A 16,267-nucleotide genomic window follows, 5' to 3' on the forward strand; every position below is an offset into this window, starting at 1 on the left:
AAATTAATGTGAAAAAAATTTGAAACTCATCATAAATTCAAACAGCAGTTTACCAGATAGTCTAACAAAATGTGATCCATATATATAATCACTTCATAATGCTGAAGAATAATGTTAGAAAAATATGAGAATCTTTATTTTCTATCATTAAACCACTGTGTTTCCTTAAGAGTAGAAAACTTTACACAGGAATAAACACATAGAGCTCAAATCTGAGCTGAGGTCCTGTAGTGTTGTTGGAATTGTAAGCAGAACAGAATTCCCAGTGCCAAGTGTGAGCATTGAGTGTTGAGAATCAAGGCTGCAGTGAAGTCACATGCTGCAACACAGTAATTACTACTGAAATGCCTACAGGTTCATTCTGAATTTTATTTTAAATTATGATTTGACTATTGAATGTTCAGAAATCTTTGCTATTGCCATTTTCTTCAATCCTCACATGTGGCTGTGCAGCATGACAAGAGTACTAGAATTTAGCAACTGGTAGCTAGACGCCTCTGGTCTGACAGAGTAATGGAATGTGATGCTACAGCAGAATCATTGATTCTTTCATGGTTCCTGAAAGGATGATATGATACCTTCCAGAATATAATATCCAACATAAATCAAAATCCACTGCAATCTGCAATGGAACCCATGCTGTCCTTACTAAGCTTCACCTCTCATTACCATGTGGAGAATATATGCTCTCCATTCTTACACTGTATGTCGTTGTGTGTTTAGTGGTTCTGCTGAGAGGGGTGTAGACATTCCAAGAGAGGTCAAATAGTCCTTTTAAACTTTCAAGTAGATATCTAATTGTTTCTTTCTGATATGTCAGCAAGCAAAAAAGAAGAGTTAAATGTCTCTAAACTTAGATTCCACTAGTCACTGATAATAATTGTGGCACTGTGGGCAAGTCAGGATACATTGTTGTTACTTAATTCTTATTCATCCAATGCCCTTACTCAGTATTGGCAGTAAATGGACAAAGGCAAAGTTTCAGTTTGTAAAGTGTGTGATGGCCAATGTGAACTACTGTTTAAGGGCTGTTCAAAGCGATGAGAAGACTCAGGTGGTATGTGATAAAGCCTCAGGACAACTGAAGCACAGGGTACTGTAGATGGCTGTACTAACAGCCCTCTTTCACCTTCACTGCCGGGAGATTTTATGTAACTCCTAAACTGAAGCATGGACTAGTTACTGCATAATAATTAGTGTATCACCTACATCTGTCTCCCTGCTATGCCAGGTTTGAGTCAGTTCTCCAGTGGGGATTATAGGAGACAAGTCTTATTCAAAACATTGATGAGGGCTTCTTTTGTCCACATTGAACCACCAAATCCAAGATCATACACCTTTTCTGAAGGAAAACCAAATCCAATGACCTGTCAACGGTCATTAAAAATCTCTAGGGATTTTCTTCAGTTCCAGACTATGCTGAAGGAGGTTCTTATTAGCACCAAAGATCTCTGCAGTGTTGAATGTGTTCTTTGTTGTAACTGAATAAGTTCAGTTTGTCAGGTATTTCTATTTCCTTCTTAATTAAGAACATGGCATGTAAGCTTAAAAGAACACTCCCAATCAACTTCTACACTCAGTAATTCCACTTCTCAATTCACAGGAAGTCAAACCTGGGATGAGAATATCATTATCAAGGTAACAAAGGAAAAAAATCTTTGATGATCAAATCATAATAAAATGTTAATTTATTAAAAATATGTAAAACATTTCCATGAACAGAAAATAAAATTTAAAAAGTATTTTTGAAACGAAGGCTAGAAAGGCAGCTCATTGATTAAGAGCAGTTGCTGCTATAGCAGAGGACCAGAGTTTGGTTCATAGCACTCACATGGGAAGCTCACAAACCCACCAGTAAAGATATGAATCCTTCTTCTGGCCTCAGTGGACACACATATGCACACACCGACAGACACACACACACACACACACATGAGTGCACACCCACATGCACATACACAAAAATTTTAAATACACTCCCACAAACATATAAAATACAATTGAACAATGATATATATAGGCTGGTCTTCAAAAGAAATTCAAAGGCCCTTTTGGATTTAAAGAAAGCCAGTATTTGGTATTTTAAGAGAAAGTTACATTAATCAGAAAGAAGCAAACATGAATTAACTCAGTTAGAGTCACACAAATAAAAGTATCTGAGAAATATAATGTGGCCAGTTCTCCAGAAACATCTGAAAGTGCAGACAAAAAAAGAAATTAATTTTGTTCAAGGAGGCAAGGATGGCTTCCCAGATATTTAATCATAAACATCCAAATTACATTCACACTGGGAATTGAGCCTGAACCTTTTTTCAATGGACTTTCACCCGCATGAGAGACTGATGGGCACTTTAGTCCCTCTGAAAATAGAGGAGTGCATCATCATCCCTAGGGCCTTTGATCTACTAAAATGGCATCAGAGGGGAAGAAGTACAAACAGCCTTTCAGAATGTGACCAACAATCAAAGCTGAGGTAACTTTATCCTGGGTCATCACCGGTTAGTCTTGAAGAGCAGAACAGATGGTTTCACACCTCGGTAAGTGCCTGAAAACCCTAATGTTCCTTTTGTAAACCTCATCAGTCAGGAGCACTATGGGAGCAGCTTACCCTTATCCAGCTATGACTTTTACCATTTAATCCTCACTTCCATATGGAAGCAAGTATACACAAGATTTGAAAAACATCCTCCATACTACAGAATCAATCTCATTAAACATCGTTCCATTATTATTATAAAGAAATGATAAAATTTTCTCATGTTAAACTTAAATTTAGTACTGAACTTCATGGTAACATTATTCTTTGAAAACCTTCTATGTCCCTACTGTCACTGTTTTCCCTACAGTACCACAAACTAAAGAGTTGACTTCTAAAAGCTCTTCTGAACTACAGATTAGAATTAGAAAACTTTCTATGAAGCATTTTAGCTTCCTCTAGATTCTCTAAATATTACACCTTTTACAGCAATATAAAATAGACTTTCTGGAAACATAAAACATATTCTAATGAAATTCAGAATTTTTTCACTGTGTGAAACTTAGCCATCTGAACCAAGGAAGCAGAAAAATAGGGTTTTGTCATTTAGAATAAATGGACACTGATAATAACAAGTAAAAATATTCTTACTCTTTTTTTCTAGATTGATTACTAAACATGTAGTCTTATTGTATTAAGATAGCTGATATAAACTAAGTTTCTAGTCAGGTATCTTGCAGATAAATTTAAAGCCAGACCTTAAACAACATTAAAAGATTTAAAGGTTAAAAGATTAAGACCTTGCAAGTCAGTCACTACATGCCCCAAAGAATATCAGTATCTAACTAAGCCAGCTATTAACTTTGGGAGTACAGTTTTCTAGAGAACAACTGAAAGGTACTGAGAAGGAACAAGATCTCTTTTTCTACAGGAATGATGAGTACAGTTAGTGGCAAAAAAAAAAAAAAAAAAGGCTACAGAAGTGAGGCCTGGCCTGTCTGTAGATGAGCTTGCCAGGAGAGGGACTCTAAGCAGTAAACACACTACATTCCTCTTAATATTTCATTTACTCAACAAGATTAGCATTTAACAACCTTGAAGGGCTCTGTGCTTCAGAAAACAAACAAATCAAAATAACAATAATAACGAACCAAAATTTCAAATAACTCTACTTAGCCATATGGACTAAGTAAACAAAAACCATCTCTTGCAGGATCCTGTTGCACTACATCTTCAGCTTTCCATTGAACATTCTTCTTGATTCAGGTCAGTATCAGAAGCATGTCTTGGGAGTTGGAGCACACCAGCCAAAACAGACATTTCTTTATTAAGAACTAAGATATTTAATGGATCTGGGTTCTTGAATAAGGTAGACACAAAGATTTAATTGCAACAACTCAATTTTTCTTTTATGTAATTTATTTGAAGAAACAATAATTACACATTGTGTATGTAGACCAAAATATCATATTGTCTTATAAACATATATAACTGTTATTTAGCAATTAAAATAAAAATGTTATAAATAGCATGAAAACATGACAATAAATTGAATGGAAAATAATAGATTAGTAAATGTAAACAGAAATGCATGGTGATTAAAAATAATTAACTTTTAAAGGAAAACAAGAGTGTTTGTCAAACTGATTAATAACTATGATAAATTAGAGACCAAACACAAATTTTAAAAGAATTGGTAAATATGAAAAACTACCAAAATGTTTATGTATGTAATAATAATTAATGAAAATAAAAGCCCATGAATTTTAAAGTGAGTAAGGAAGGGTTTGGAGGAATGAAAATATGCTGTAACTATATTATATCAAACACTTAAACTTCAAAAAGTAACAAAAAATTCAACAAGAATGAATGAGAATTTACAAATATGCATTGTAATGTTACAATGAGACTCAATATTTTATACAGCTAATATACACAAATATATAATCCTTAAAAAGAAAAATATAACCAGGAATTAAAATGAAATGTATAACAAAATTCAATTAAATAAACATTTTAAAAGAGAGTGTGCCAGGCAGCAGTGGCGCATGCCTTTAATCCCAACACTCAGGAGGCAGAACTAGGCGGATCTCTATAAGTTCAAGGCCAGCTTGGTCTACAGAGCGAGATCCAGCACAAGCATCAAACTATGCAGAAAAATCTTGTCTCAAAAAGAGAGAGAGTGTGTGTTTAATATGATGAATGACAACATTAAAAATTGAAGAACACAAGACTGTTAATTGAAAATGTTCAGCATCAAAAAAAAAATGAAATGAGTTATACATCTCCAACTAAGTACTGCATACTAAAGTGCAGAATACCAATTGTAAAGAGACTATGCTGATTTGGGTACTAGTAAACAGTCACAACAGTAAAGGAACACAAGTACACAGAGAATCAATTGAGACATGTCTATTGGAAGATTGTTTTGTAAAACTACATGTGTGTTAGTAGACAAAAATAAGCAGAGAATCACTCAAGAATATATCCCAGAAATTAATGATATAAAAGAGAAAAGAATAGAGAAAAATAATAGGCCCAAACAAGAAAAAAAATTAAGAATATTCCTTCATTGAATAATCATTAAGCTTTGCCAATTGACATGTTCTGTTATGCCTTCATATAGATACTGTTACGCATTGCATATTTGGATATTGATACATACTGTTATAGTTTTCCTGATCTATTTTCTGCCATATTGGGTACATTTCTAAGAATAATTCCTATATCTCTTGGTTTGACAGCACCTTAAGAGTTTCAATAGGACAAAGTCAGGCATTTAAGCTCTTCTATGCTCAGCACCACAACACACCTCTTTGGAGCCATTCATCTTGAGGCCCACACATGCTGGTATGTCCATTCTCAACATCTCCATTACTGAAATTTCTACTTTCTATTTGGTTGGGTTTCCAGGGATGGAATCTGCCCACATTTGGATCTCCATCCCCATATGTCTCCTGTACACTGTTGCCATCCTGGGCAACTGCACTATCCTCTTTTTTATAAAATCAGAGCCTTCTCTGCATGAACCCATGTATTATTTCCTCTCCATGTTGGCTCTCTCTGACCTAGGACTATCCATTTCTTCTCTCCCTACCATGCTCAAGGTTTTCTTGTTTAATTCTCCAGAAATTTCTCCTAATGCATGTTTTGTCCAGGAGTTTTTCATTCATGAATTCTCAGCTATGGAGTCATCTGTACTTCTCATTATGTCCTTTGATCGCTTTATTGCCATCTGTAACCCCCTGAGATACACTTCCATCCTTACCAGTGCTAGGGTCCTTCAAATTGGGCTTGTTTTTGCTCTCAAGAATGTTTTGTTGATCCTGCCTTTCCCTGTAACTCTAAAGCATCTAAGATACTGCAAGAAGAATCTGTTGTCACATTCCTACTGCCTCCACCAGGATGTCATGAAGCTGGCCTGCTCAGACAATAAGGTCAATGTCATCTATGGTTTATTTGTGGCTCTCTCAGGTATCCTGGACATAACTTTTATTTTCTTGTCCTATGCACTGATTCTGAAAGCAGTGTTGGGCATTGCCTCCCAAAGGGAAAGGCTCAAGGTCCTCAGTACCTGTGTCTCCCACATCTGTGCTGTGCTCATCTTCTATGTCCCTGTCATCTCCCTCTCTGTTATTTACCGCTTTGCCAAACACAGTTCCCCTGTAACTAAGATCCTCATGGCTGACATTTTTCTGCTTGTGCCTCCAGTGATGAATCCCATTATATACTGTGTAAAAAGCCAACAGATAAGAAATCTGATACTAGAGAAACTGTGTCAAAAACAAAGTTGACAAAACGTATAATCTCATGAAAATCAAACCAGTGATGTTAGAAAATCAAGAAGAATGAATCAGTGAGGCCCCACACTGTATTAACTCCTCAGTATCATCTTTGTACATATTCACCAAGATCGAAGAATCAGCCTTGCAAATTTCTTGGTTGAATATTTAAAACTAAGACATTAATGTAAGCATAGAATGTCTTTCTAGTTTTGCTAAGGTGGCATTATCAGTCTTAAGATTATTGTATTACAAAAGTCTTCATTCTGAAAGAAATATTCTATATGTTTATTTGAAAATTGACAATATATATTCCTAAGAAAAATGAATTACTGATAAAACATGACTGAAAATAGTTTTTTCATTTAAACTAGTCACCTTCAAGACACAGTCTTGACAACTAAAAATATAACTATACTGGTCATAAACCAAAATTAATATGGAAAATGACAAGTTTACATATGAAGCCACTAAAGCAAACATTAAGAGTAATTTTTTCAATAGAAGAAATATTTTTTTTTCACTTATTTTACTTTCTTAAACATTTCCTTCCTCAGCATTCAAATATAGTCATCTGGTCCATGCTACATACAGACATCTGTCTTTCGGTTCTCTATGCCAGTTACACACAATGAAAAAGAATCTTGAGCAGATGGCTCAGTTTCACTTAAACTCTCTTCTCAATCAAGCTTCAACTTTCTACTCCCTTTCTCATCTTTACATTCTACAACTTTAGTAAGTGTTTTACTAAATTAGTTTAACCAAATCTCTCCATTGCTCATATTAGATAACCTTAAATACATAAGTGAGTTCCTTATATTCTGCAATTGCGTGTTTGGTAATTTATCATCTTGACCTACATTCAGCGAGCAGCATCAGCAACCCTAAACTGTCCTGTACCTTGATATTTACTATTAGACATTTCTTATTCATCAACCAACTTGTCCATACATTCTCAGTCCATTAATTCTACTTTTATTCTGTTATTATGACTTAAGCCTAATTGCTCTCCCCTACTAAAAAGACCCATGAGTGCCCTATACCAACATGAGAGCTCCCCTGGATAAAGTCCTTTTTGCACATCTTTTACAAGTTTCATGATGCCACAACTTAGCAACTAAATGATAATTGGACTGAAAATCACCTACCAATGACTCTGTGTCACATTTTCTAGCCCCTTGTTGTCACTCTTGTCTAGAGATCCATTGATAAGTCAGATTTCTGAACCATTGCACTGAGGGAAAATCAATTGAATCACAGGAATGACAGCTCTTTGTTCTTGAGATTTGAGTACAGTGCATAAGTTGTGCTAAGAACCCAAACACACACAGTTGAACTAAAAGCATGGACTTTCTTCTCAGAAGTTCCATACGGAGCTGGAAGTCTTTCTTCCTGACTCTGACTTGAGCAAGAACGTCTACCTCCAGGCTGGAGTGTTATTCCTGGATCCTTGTTTTGAGTGATATCTGTTCTCTAACCATGAGGATGGGGATTATTTCCCCTACATCTTGTAAGGATCTTCCTTTCTCTCCAATTGACTCTTATCTACCCAGGGCAAGTTAGATAGGCTCTGTTTAAACATCTTCTTGACCCTTTCTTCACAATGTATTTCCCAACTCTGCTGGCTCTATTTTCATTTTCATGCAATCATGGGGAATAATCTGGAACTTCAATGGCCTCCTTAGGAGGAACTCTTATCGCTGTCTACATTGTCACTTCTATGACACTCCTTCCCACTGTGTCGACTCTTCCTTCCTCCTTTAGCTTTCAGTTTCCCCTCCAATTCCCTTTTGTCCTTCCACTGCTGCTCTTGATTCTGACACCATCCTCCCCTTTGTCCACCTCTGACACATTTTCCTCCCCACCTTGGCCCATAAGGCCCCTGCCACTACTAGGATATCAGAATTCTAAAATCATCAGAAACCTCAGGAGACTCATGCCTCCCTACAACCAAAATAAAAGTGCCCATCTGATTATGAAAGACACTGGTTAATTGAAACTGAATATTTATCCATATTAGCTTTAGAAGCAATCAAACAGCTGTCAGATGTCTTCCCCAACATCACCTAAAGGTAGTTCAAATCTCCATTTTATTATGCTTTAGAGACAAAACCTTAAAAGTGTTCTCCACAAGCTGGATTAAACAGTATCATTACAGCCAAGCATTACAGCTTCACACCTATAATCTCAGCACTCAGGAGAAGAAGAAGGACCAAGAGTTCAAGGTCATCCTCATCACACAGTATCTTCAAAGCCAGCCTAGATTACATAAAACCCTGTTTTTTTGTAAAATGTAAAATCTATATTTTACTCTTTTATAAGTCTGTAAACTCATTTTGTTCCATTTTTGTCAGAAACACAATTTGGATTCAAGTATAAAGTAGAGTAAACATAGGATATTTAATATAAACTAGTAAGTTTTATATTACAATATTTTTTACTCAGAATAAAAATTTATAAGATTTCCTTCTGTGGCTATGTAAATTTTTTTATATATATATATATATATATATATATATATATATATATATATATATATATATATATATATATATATATTTTCTACCTCTGGCCAGCATTACAAAATTAATCCAAATACAAAAAATGAGTTCTATTCCTGTTGACTTAGAAGTAGAAGGTCTATACAAATTGAGAAAGACAATAATATACATAGCACTAGTAATTCAACCTAAAGTGAATGTATGAATATAAGAGCAGTAAAGGGACTGCTTAATACTAGTTATTATCTAATATTAACCATGAACCCCAAGCCTCATACCAATCAAAAACCTATGCATTTAACTACTTTTGGTTTTTACTGTTTGCCTGACATGTATGTACAATAAAAGCCGATGACAGAAAATTACCCAAGATCATGGCTAGGTTTAGTATCATAATTTACATGACTAAAATAGTTCCAAATGCTTTTAGGTGTCTTACAACCTTCAAATTATGTGTCAAATAAATAGATATTTACTAAATATCTAGATAGGAACACATTACACACTGTGTTACTTTAATTTTATGTACTTTGAGCCAACTTACTTTTATATATGGTAGACAATACTACATAAGTAAAATATTTTTATGTCTCACTTAAAAATCATGGTAAGAAGAATCAGAGGTTTCTATCAATTGTAAAATGATCAATAATGAATTTTCTAAGGCATTATAAAATGCTAATTTATGAGAATTCCTATTATCTTCTTCCTATGTTTCTCTGTAAAAGAGTGGTTTTTGATTATTAAGAACTATAATCAATGTATAGAAAGGGAACTAGCAAAAATAGTAACATAATAATTCTGTACACAAGGGGCCCTGTCCATGTATCTCACTTAGTATTGTTCTTGTGTAACCTGTAAGAAGCCCTGAGTTTGATCCCCTGTACCACATTAACCTGGAGTGGTGGTGTACACCTGGTGTCCCAGTACTTCCACTCAGGAGGTGGAGTGGGAAGATCAGGAGTAGTTAAGGGCCATCTTTCTCCACATAGTAAGTTCAAGGACAGTATGAGTGGATACAGGAGACCCTGCCACAAAAGCCAAAAGGAATGGACTAGGGACAGGGTAAGGAAGGAATTCAAGGGATGGTCTCTGGGAGGGGATGGTAAAAAGAATGTGGGAGTGATGTAATTTTATTTTAGTTAAAAACATTTTAAAGTAAAACAAAAACATGCAAGGAGAGTATGATCTCATTTGAAGTAAAGAAGAAAAATGAAATGTGGGACTGGGGGGCCAGGCGGGGGGACTGTAGGACCAGGCAGGACACAGAGAAACTTTTGACTACATTTGGGTTCCAAACATGGTAGCAAGAATTTCTACCCAAAACCTGAGAAAGCTTTAAAAAAAGATTCAAAAATAGAGCTAAAAGCAGCTTCCTAATTGTGTCTCTCAGGCAAGCCATGGCATGTAGGCTTGACCTACAGCATGGCGGATTCCTCCCTCAGTACACAGAAGTGTCTCCAAGCTGCACAGCACACTGCATGGAAGATTTAGCTTTTACTCACACAGACAAAAAAGGTTTGTGGGCTAGCCGCATACTACCTGACAGCAGTGTGGACCCCAGAGTTGATGGGGTAAGCATGACTCTCCTGGGTACCTCCTCCATGTTGGGAAGTTGAGGTGGGTGGAGCCAACAGCCAGGGCTGTCACTTCAGTCCTAGCCACACTACAGTTTAAAGCAATGGTCAAAAAATGATTACAGATACACAAAAGACAGATTCAGATGGAATAAACCTCTAAATGGTTTACACTATGTGGGAAAATGTATGTAGGCTTTGAAGAGAGAGGAAAAAGAGGATAGATAGTTACATAAAGAAATGATAGTTTCAAAAAATGAAATCTTTAAAGAAACAGTAAAAGTAATATAAAAAGTAAGCCACATAAAGATGGAAATCACACAGAGAGTCTGGATTATGTTATCTTTGGGATTTTTAACTGCAGAAAGACATTTGATTGTTGAGTTAACCCTTTTATATATTTTAATGGTATCTTGACCCAAAATTTATGTCTAAGAATACATTGCTGTGGGAAAGAGGTTCTGCTTTTGTTTCCACAGAAGATGAGAACCTATGGATTGCTTCCAAATTAATATTATTTTATCAAGGAAGACCCCTTGAGAGGTCTCCAGATGTTCTAACATCCAAAATCAGCTTCAAAGCAACTGGCTGAGATGATTCATCCTCACAGACATTTGGCACCCAACGTGGCTCTAGAATTTCCACCCAAAACCTGAGAAAGCTTTAAAAAAAGATTCTAATTAGGTGCTAAAAACAGCTTCCTAGTTGTGTCTTTCAGGCAAGCCTTGATACAGAGATGCCATGGCCCGCAGGCTTGAGCAGGTTTGTGACATGTGGGCTTGACCTGCAGCATGACAGATTCCTGTCATAGTACACAGAGGTGTTTCCAAGCCATGCAGCTCACTGCATGGTGGATTTACCTTTGGCTAGTACAGACAAAAAAAAGTTTCTGAGCTACATGTTGCTGAATAGAGGTATAGACCCACTGCTTCCCAGACTTGGTGATAAACATGGATCCCAGAGCTGGCAGTAAATATACCTCCACCATGTTAGGAAGCTGAGGGGCATGGAGTCAACAGACAAAGTCATCAACAGTTTACAGTGTGTGTAAAAATGTATGTAGAGTTGGAAGAGACAGGAAAAGGAATACATGCAGTTATATAAAGAAATAGTTTTTTAAAAATAAAGTCTTTAAAGAGACAGTAAAAGTAATATAAAAGTTAAGCCACATAAAGTTGAAAATTACACAAAAATTCTGGATACTGCATATTATTATATTGTCCCTCGGATTTTTAACTGCAGAGACACATCTGATTCTAGGGACTATTCAGTTAAACTAATATGTATATTTTAAAGGTATCTTGACTTCAAAATTCATGTCTAAGGACACATTGCTTTGGAAAAAAGGTTCTGCTTTTATTTCCACAGAAGATGAGAACCTATGGATTGCTTCCAGACTAATATGGTTTGATCAACCAAGACCACCTGAAAGGTCGATACAGCCTCATAGACTACTACAGCCAAGATTTAACTATAATTCTTAATTTTCTCAGGATCCCCATAAGATTACCAATGCCCATAATCAGCAGGAAGTAGTATGTATGAAAAGCCATGACCAAATTCCCAAAATATTGTTAATAAATGGTTATTTTTATTTAAAGGGAGTTGATTATAAATACAGTCTCTAAAAAGAAAAGGGGATAGTATAGATATCATAGGATAAAAGGATGGGTTATTGAATCTACTTTTAAAGAGAAACAACTTGTTTAAAATTTTTTACATTGCTATGGATTTTAGTTTATTGACACAAATTTAAAGTTAATTTTGTTATACTATATATATATATTTCTACTTTTGTTTAAGGTATTATGTTTGTAATTGTAATGTATAATTAAGAAATACAGATTAATAATTAGTCATGTATGATAATCAAACTTGCAGTCATATTAGTAGGCTTTCTAGGTATACATAGATATATTTCAATTAGGTAGGTAATCTTCAAACACTTCAAAGACTTACAGAATATGGCATTTAAAATATTATAAAAACTTAGATTTTTCTGGACAGTGAGACACATCTGCTCCTGGCAGCACCTATTTATTTCAAAGAGGAAGACAGGCATTAAAGACACTCCATATGGAGTTTATCTTATTTGTACAAAATGGACTGCTGGACAAAGAACTGTTCTTGCTTGGACTGCTTGGCAAAATGTTGTATCGAATGGACATACAGGACCCATGGAAAAATGACCACTAAATTTTGCCAAAACAAGGCAAGATGGTCCTTCAGGTTCCTGCTTCACAGAGGAGACTGTCAGACATTCTGCAGAACAGAAGGAGAAGCAACTAAGAGACTCTAGATCTATAGGCTAAAGATGGATGCCGCAACATTACAGAGGAACTTTGGGTGACTGTCCAGGCAGTCAGCTGTTTCTGTCATTCTAGATTTTTAAAAATTGCTTACAATGCTCTTCCTGTTTACTTAGGTAATATTAGGTAATATTATGTCCTCCTGGGGTCTTTGATGTAGTTGAAGACTAGATAGTTATAACTTTCCTTGGTTATGATAAAGGACAAATTAGATATGAAACTTTAGATGCACAAATATAGGATAGATGATAAAATATTTTCTTTAATTTTGCCAAGTACAAATAGATCAGATATTGTAACTATAATTCTTGCTTGATAACTGTTATATGTAATTTTACTATATTAAAGCCAAAACCTTCCTTTTTATTAGATAGAAAAGGGAAAGTGTTGAGGGATGTCTTTCTGTACGCTGTGAATATATATTGCTCCCATTGGTTAATAAATAAGTTGCTGTGGCCCATGAATTTTGAGAAAACGAATGCAGTCCTCTTCTATTGTTGAAAATGTAATAGTGACCTGATGCTGGTTATACAGCCTCAGGATTATACCACAGTGAAAACAAACCAACTAAAATTTTAAGATAATTATGCTTACATTAAAGAGTCAAACATGTCTTCAAGAGACAATAGTTTTATCCTGGGTTTGGAAACTTCCATTGGGGGTCACAATCGGTGAGTCACAAAACACAAGACAACAACACAAAGACACGAATGTGAGGAAGACGTGTAGGAAAGAAGGAAGGAGCTGACAGGATAGAAAGGAGCTAACACATGCAGCAGGAGTATGGGAGTAATCAGAATGCATTACACAGTCTATGAAATGGTCAAAGAACAAATTTAAATTAGCAAAAAAAGTCTTTTGAAAAGATACACTAAGGAACAAAAACATAAAGTTAATATACTATCAAGAAGTTTTAAGGTAAAATTCTAAATACTGCAACAGAGAAAAAATATTCCCATGCTTACAAAAATATAATAAAGTTATAAAAAAGACATTTTAAACAAAATACTTTTAGAATAATCACAAAGTGGTGTATGTTATTTCTGATAGCTAAAAATTGAGAAAGAAACATCATTTTAACAATAGTAACGATTTAGAGATATAACATAAGAATGATTAGAAAAATATACATACAGACTAAAAATTAGCAAGAATTTATCACAAATGTTAATTGAATATATCCAGTGAATATGGAATAAGGTTTACATATCATTTTTTTTATAAAATTCCATATTGAAGTCTAATATCCTCCTCTTACTGAAAATCAACGAAAATCATACCGGAGGTAAATGCATAGTTTTTTTTTTTTTCATTTGTGTATTCAAGATTCTGTTCTTGTAGGACTCCCAACATGGGAATGGAGGCTGTCTCTGATTCTTTTGCTGTGCTTAGAACCTTTTTCCTCCCACTGGGGTGTCTCATCCATTAAGGATATCACATCCTTGATATATATTGTATCTTGTTAGGCCATCATTGGTTGATATCCCTGGGAGACCTGCCCTTTTCTGAAGGGAAATGGAGTAATATTCAATCTGGGAGAGAGAGGTTAGTGGAGGAACTGGAAGGAGAGGAGAGAGAAGAAACTGTGGTCAGGATGTAACATATGAGAGAAGAATAAATAAAATAAAAAATAGACCACACTTAGGTATAGTCTAAACCCTTCTAAGTTGTTCTAAAGAAAGTATGAGCTTTTAAACAGAATTTAAACATCATGTAAGTAAATTCATAAAAAGTGCACTGCACTACTTAGTGAGTGATTAAAAGGAATAACATCTCGGGGGAGGTGGTGGATTTCAAAATCTTCTTGATTTGTAAATGAAAACCCAGTGATTTTTAAGACATTGAAGTCAGTGGCAAAAGCAGACATGTAAATACATAGTTGTACATCAAGGGGCTGTTTTAGTGGTCTTACATGGCACACTGGGGTTGTGGAACAGAGAAACAGAATTATGAGTCAGGGCAGAGGAGGCTTAATGGGTTCTCGCTAATAAAGGTTAACTATTTCCAATGGCATGAGGTTGTGTGAAACCCCTTGGTTCCAGTGCCATTTTAGGGTTTACCTGTAGGGAGTTTTCATTTCTTCTAATTATGTTTCCCTGAGTTAGAATCCCCAGAGCTCTGAGGATTAATTTGGAATCCTTAGGGAGGCAGGACTAGACACTGAAGAGAAGATAAACTGCTGGTCTTGCACAGCAGTAACTCTCTCTGTAGCATACCAGTTTCCCCTTCCTTCTAGATCCAACTATCTACCAACTTACTAGTAAGCTTCCTCATGAACACCGTTCTGAATTTCCTTTGTACCACCTCAAGCAAACAGCTTGTCATTTTGGCCGATTCAGGTTTCAAAGTTATTGGTCTAAAGGCTAGAACCTCAACCTTTTCAAAAAATCTAACAGTGTTTTTAAGTGTCTGATAGAAGCCCAGAGTTCTACCAAGCCATGGAAATCAACCACGTGCTACCCCCAAATCACCGAGAAGCACAGAAAGAAATTTAAAGCCAGGTATGTAGACCATTCTCAGGAAACAACTGCTAAGGGATAGCCATTGATTCACATGTTAATACGTTATTTAGAATATGGATTATAAAGCATCAGGGTTGCTTTGGTGAGAAAGCAACAAGAATGACTAAGAGTCTCTGGCCTCTGTAGCCTGTGCTCATGCTTCTCATTAACTTCAAGTCTTTGCCTCCCAATTTCTGTCTTTTGATAAATGAGAAAGCAATTCTACAATGTCAGCAAAAATATGTTTATGAACTCATGGTATTTGAGCAACATTTTGAGAATAAGGTTTTGTGCAAACTCTACACCATCATTTGATTTAAACATAGAGGCTACCAAACTGAAACTATAATTTCTTTCATTCACTGCTAGTGCATATAAAAAAAATGTGTGTTTTTATTGGAGGCTGTCAATACAGAGCAGGTAGAGAAAAGCACAATGTATGTAGGCAATGACTGAACATGAAGTGCTGCTCTGTCTTCACTGAGTTTGATCATGGGATGAATTTAAGAATAAGCCTGGGTTTTTTACTTTATAGACAGGATAAAAAAGAAACAAACACAGTACTCCAAGAAGAATAAGGTTGTCTGGAAAATATGTCCTAGGTTTCCCCTCATATTAAAGGAAAAAAATCTATAATACTTAGAAATATCTGTCATTGAAAAATAAGCCATCTCCTGAAGCAATAGTATGGATTAATGTTCTTGAATACTTACAAATGAAATCATAGTGAATGATTATTTTTATCTTATCCTAAACTTATTCACATGATCTCTAAGCTCATATCGCTGTTATCCTAATAAATATGTCAGAGGTAATTAAATCTGGGAAACTTGTTGCTGCATGTACTCTGCGTCTAAGACAAGTATTTGAAAGTTTCTGTGTTGGTGATTATGTGTGAAGGTGTATTTTGATTTACCTCATTGAATTCTGATGATATAATTCCTGATGTTAATCTTATTTGCTGGTTATTTTTAAAGATCTAAAATTATTGCAGAAGAATGTCTAGAATGTCAATATTTGTACTAGCTCAAACTTAAGCATATTCATTTAAGACAATTCATTTATGCCACTACAGGAGCAGTCTTCTGAAATCCAGGTCCTAAGCACCTGATATTCCTGTG

The 16,267-nt window shown here is 35.4% G+C and overlaps 1 protein-coding gene across 1 annotated transcript; it reads left to right on the plus strand.

Moving 5' to 3' along the window:
* Nucleotides 1–5,328: 5,328 nt before the first annotated feature.
* LOC128095299 (olfactory receptor 51A4-like) lies at nt 5,329–6,270 on the plus strand. The gene has a single exon (XM_052714152.1). It carries the CDS (start codon nt 5,329–5,331, stop codon nt 6,268–6,270), a length of 942 nt encoding a protein of 313 aa, XP_052570112.1.
* The last annotated feature ends 9,997 nt before the right edge of the window (nt 6,271–16,267 follow it).

This window comes from Peromyscus californicus, unplaced genomic scaffold (assembly GCF_007827085.1).
Source record: "Peromyscus californicus insignis strain IS unplaced genomic scaffold, ASM782708v3 Scaffold_4__1_contigs__length_199733344, whole genome shotgun sequence".
Lineage (NCBI taxonomy): Eukaryota > Metazoa > Chordata > Mammalia > Rodentia > Cricetidae > Peromyscus > Peromyscus californicus.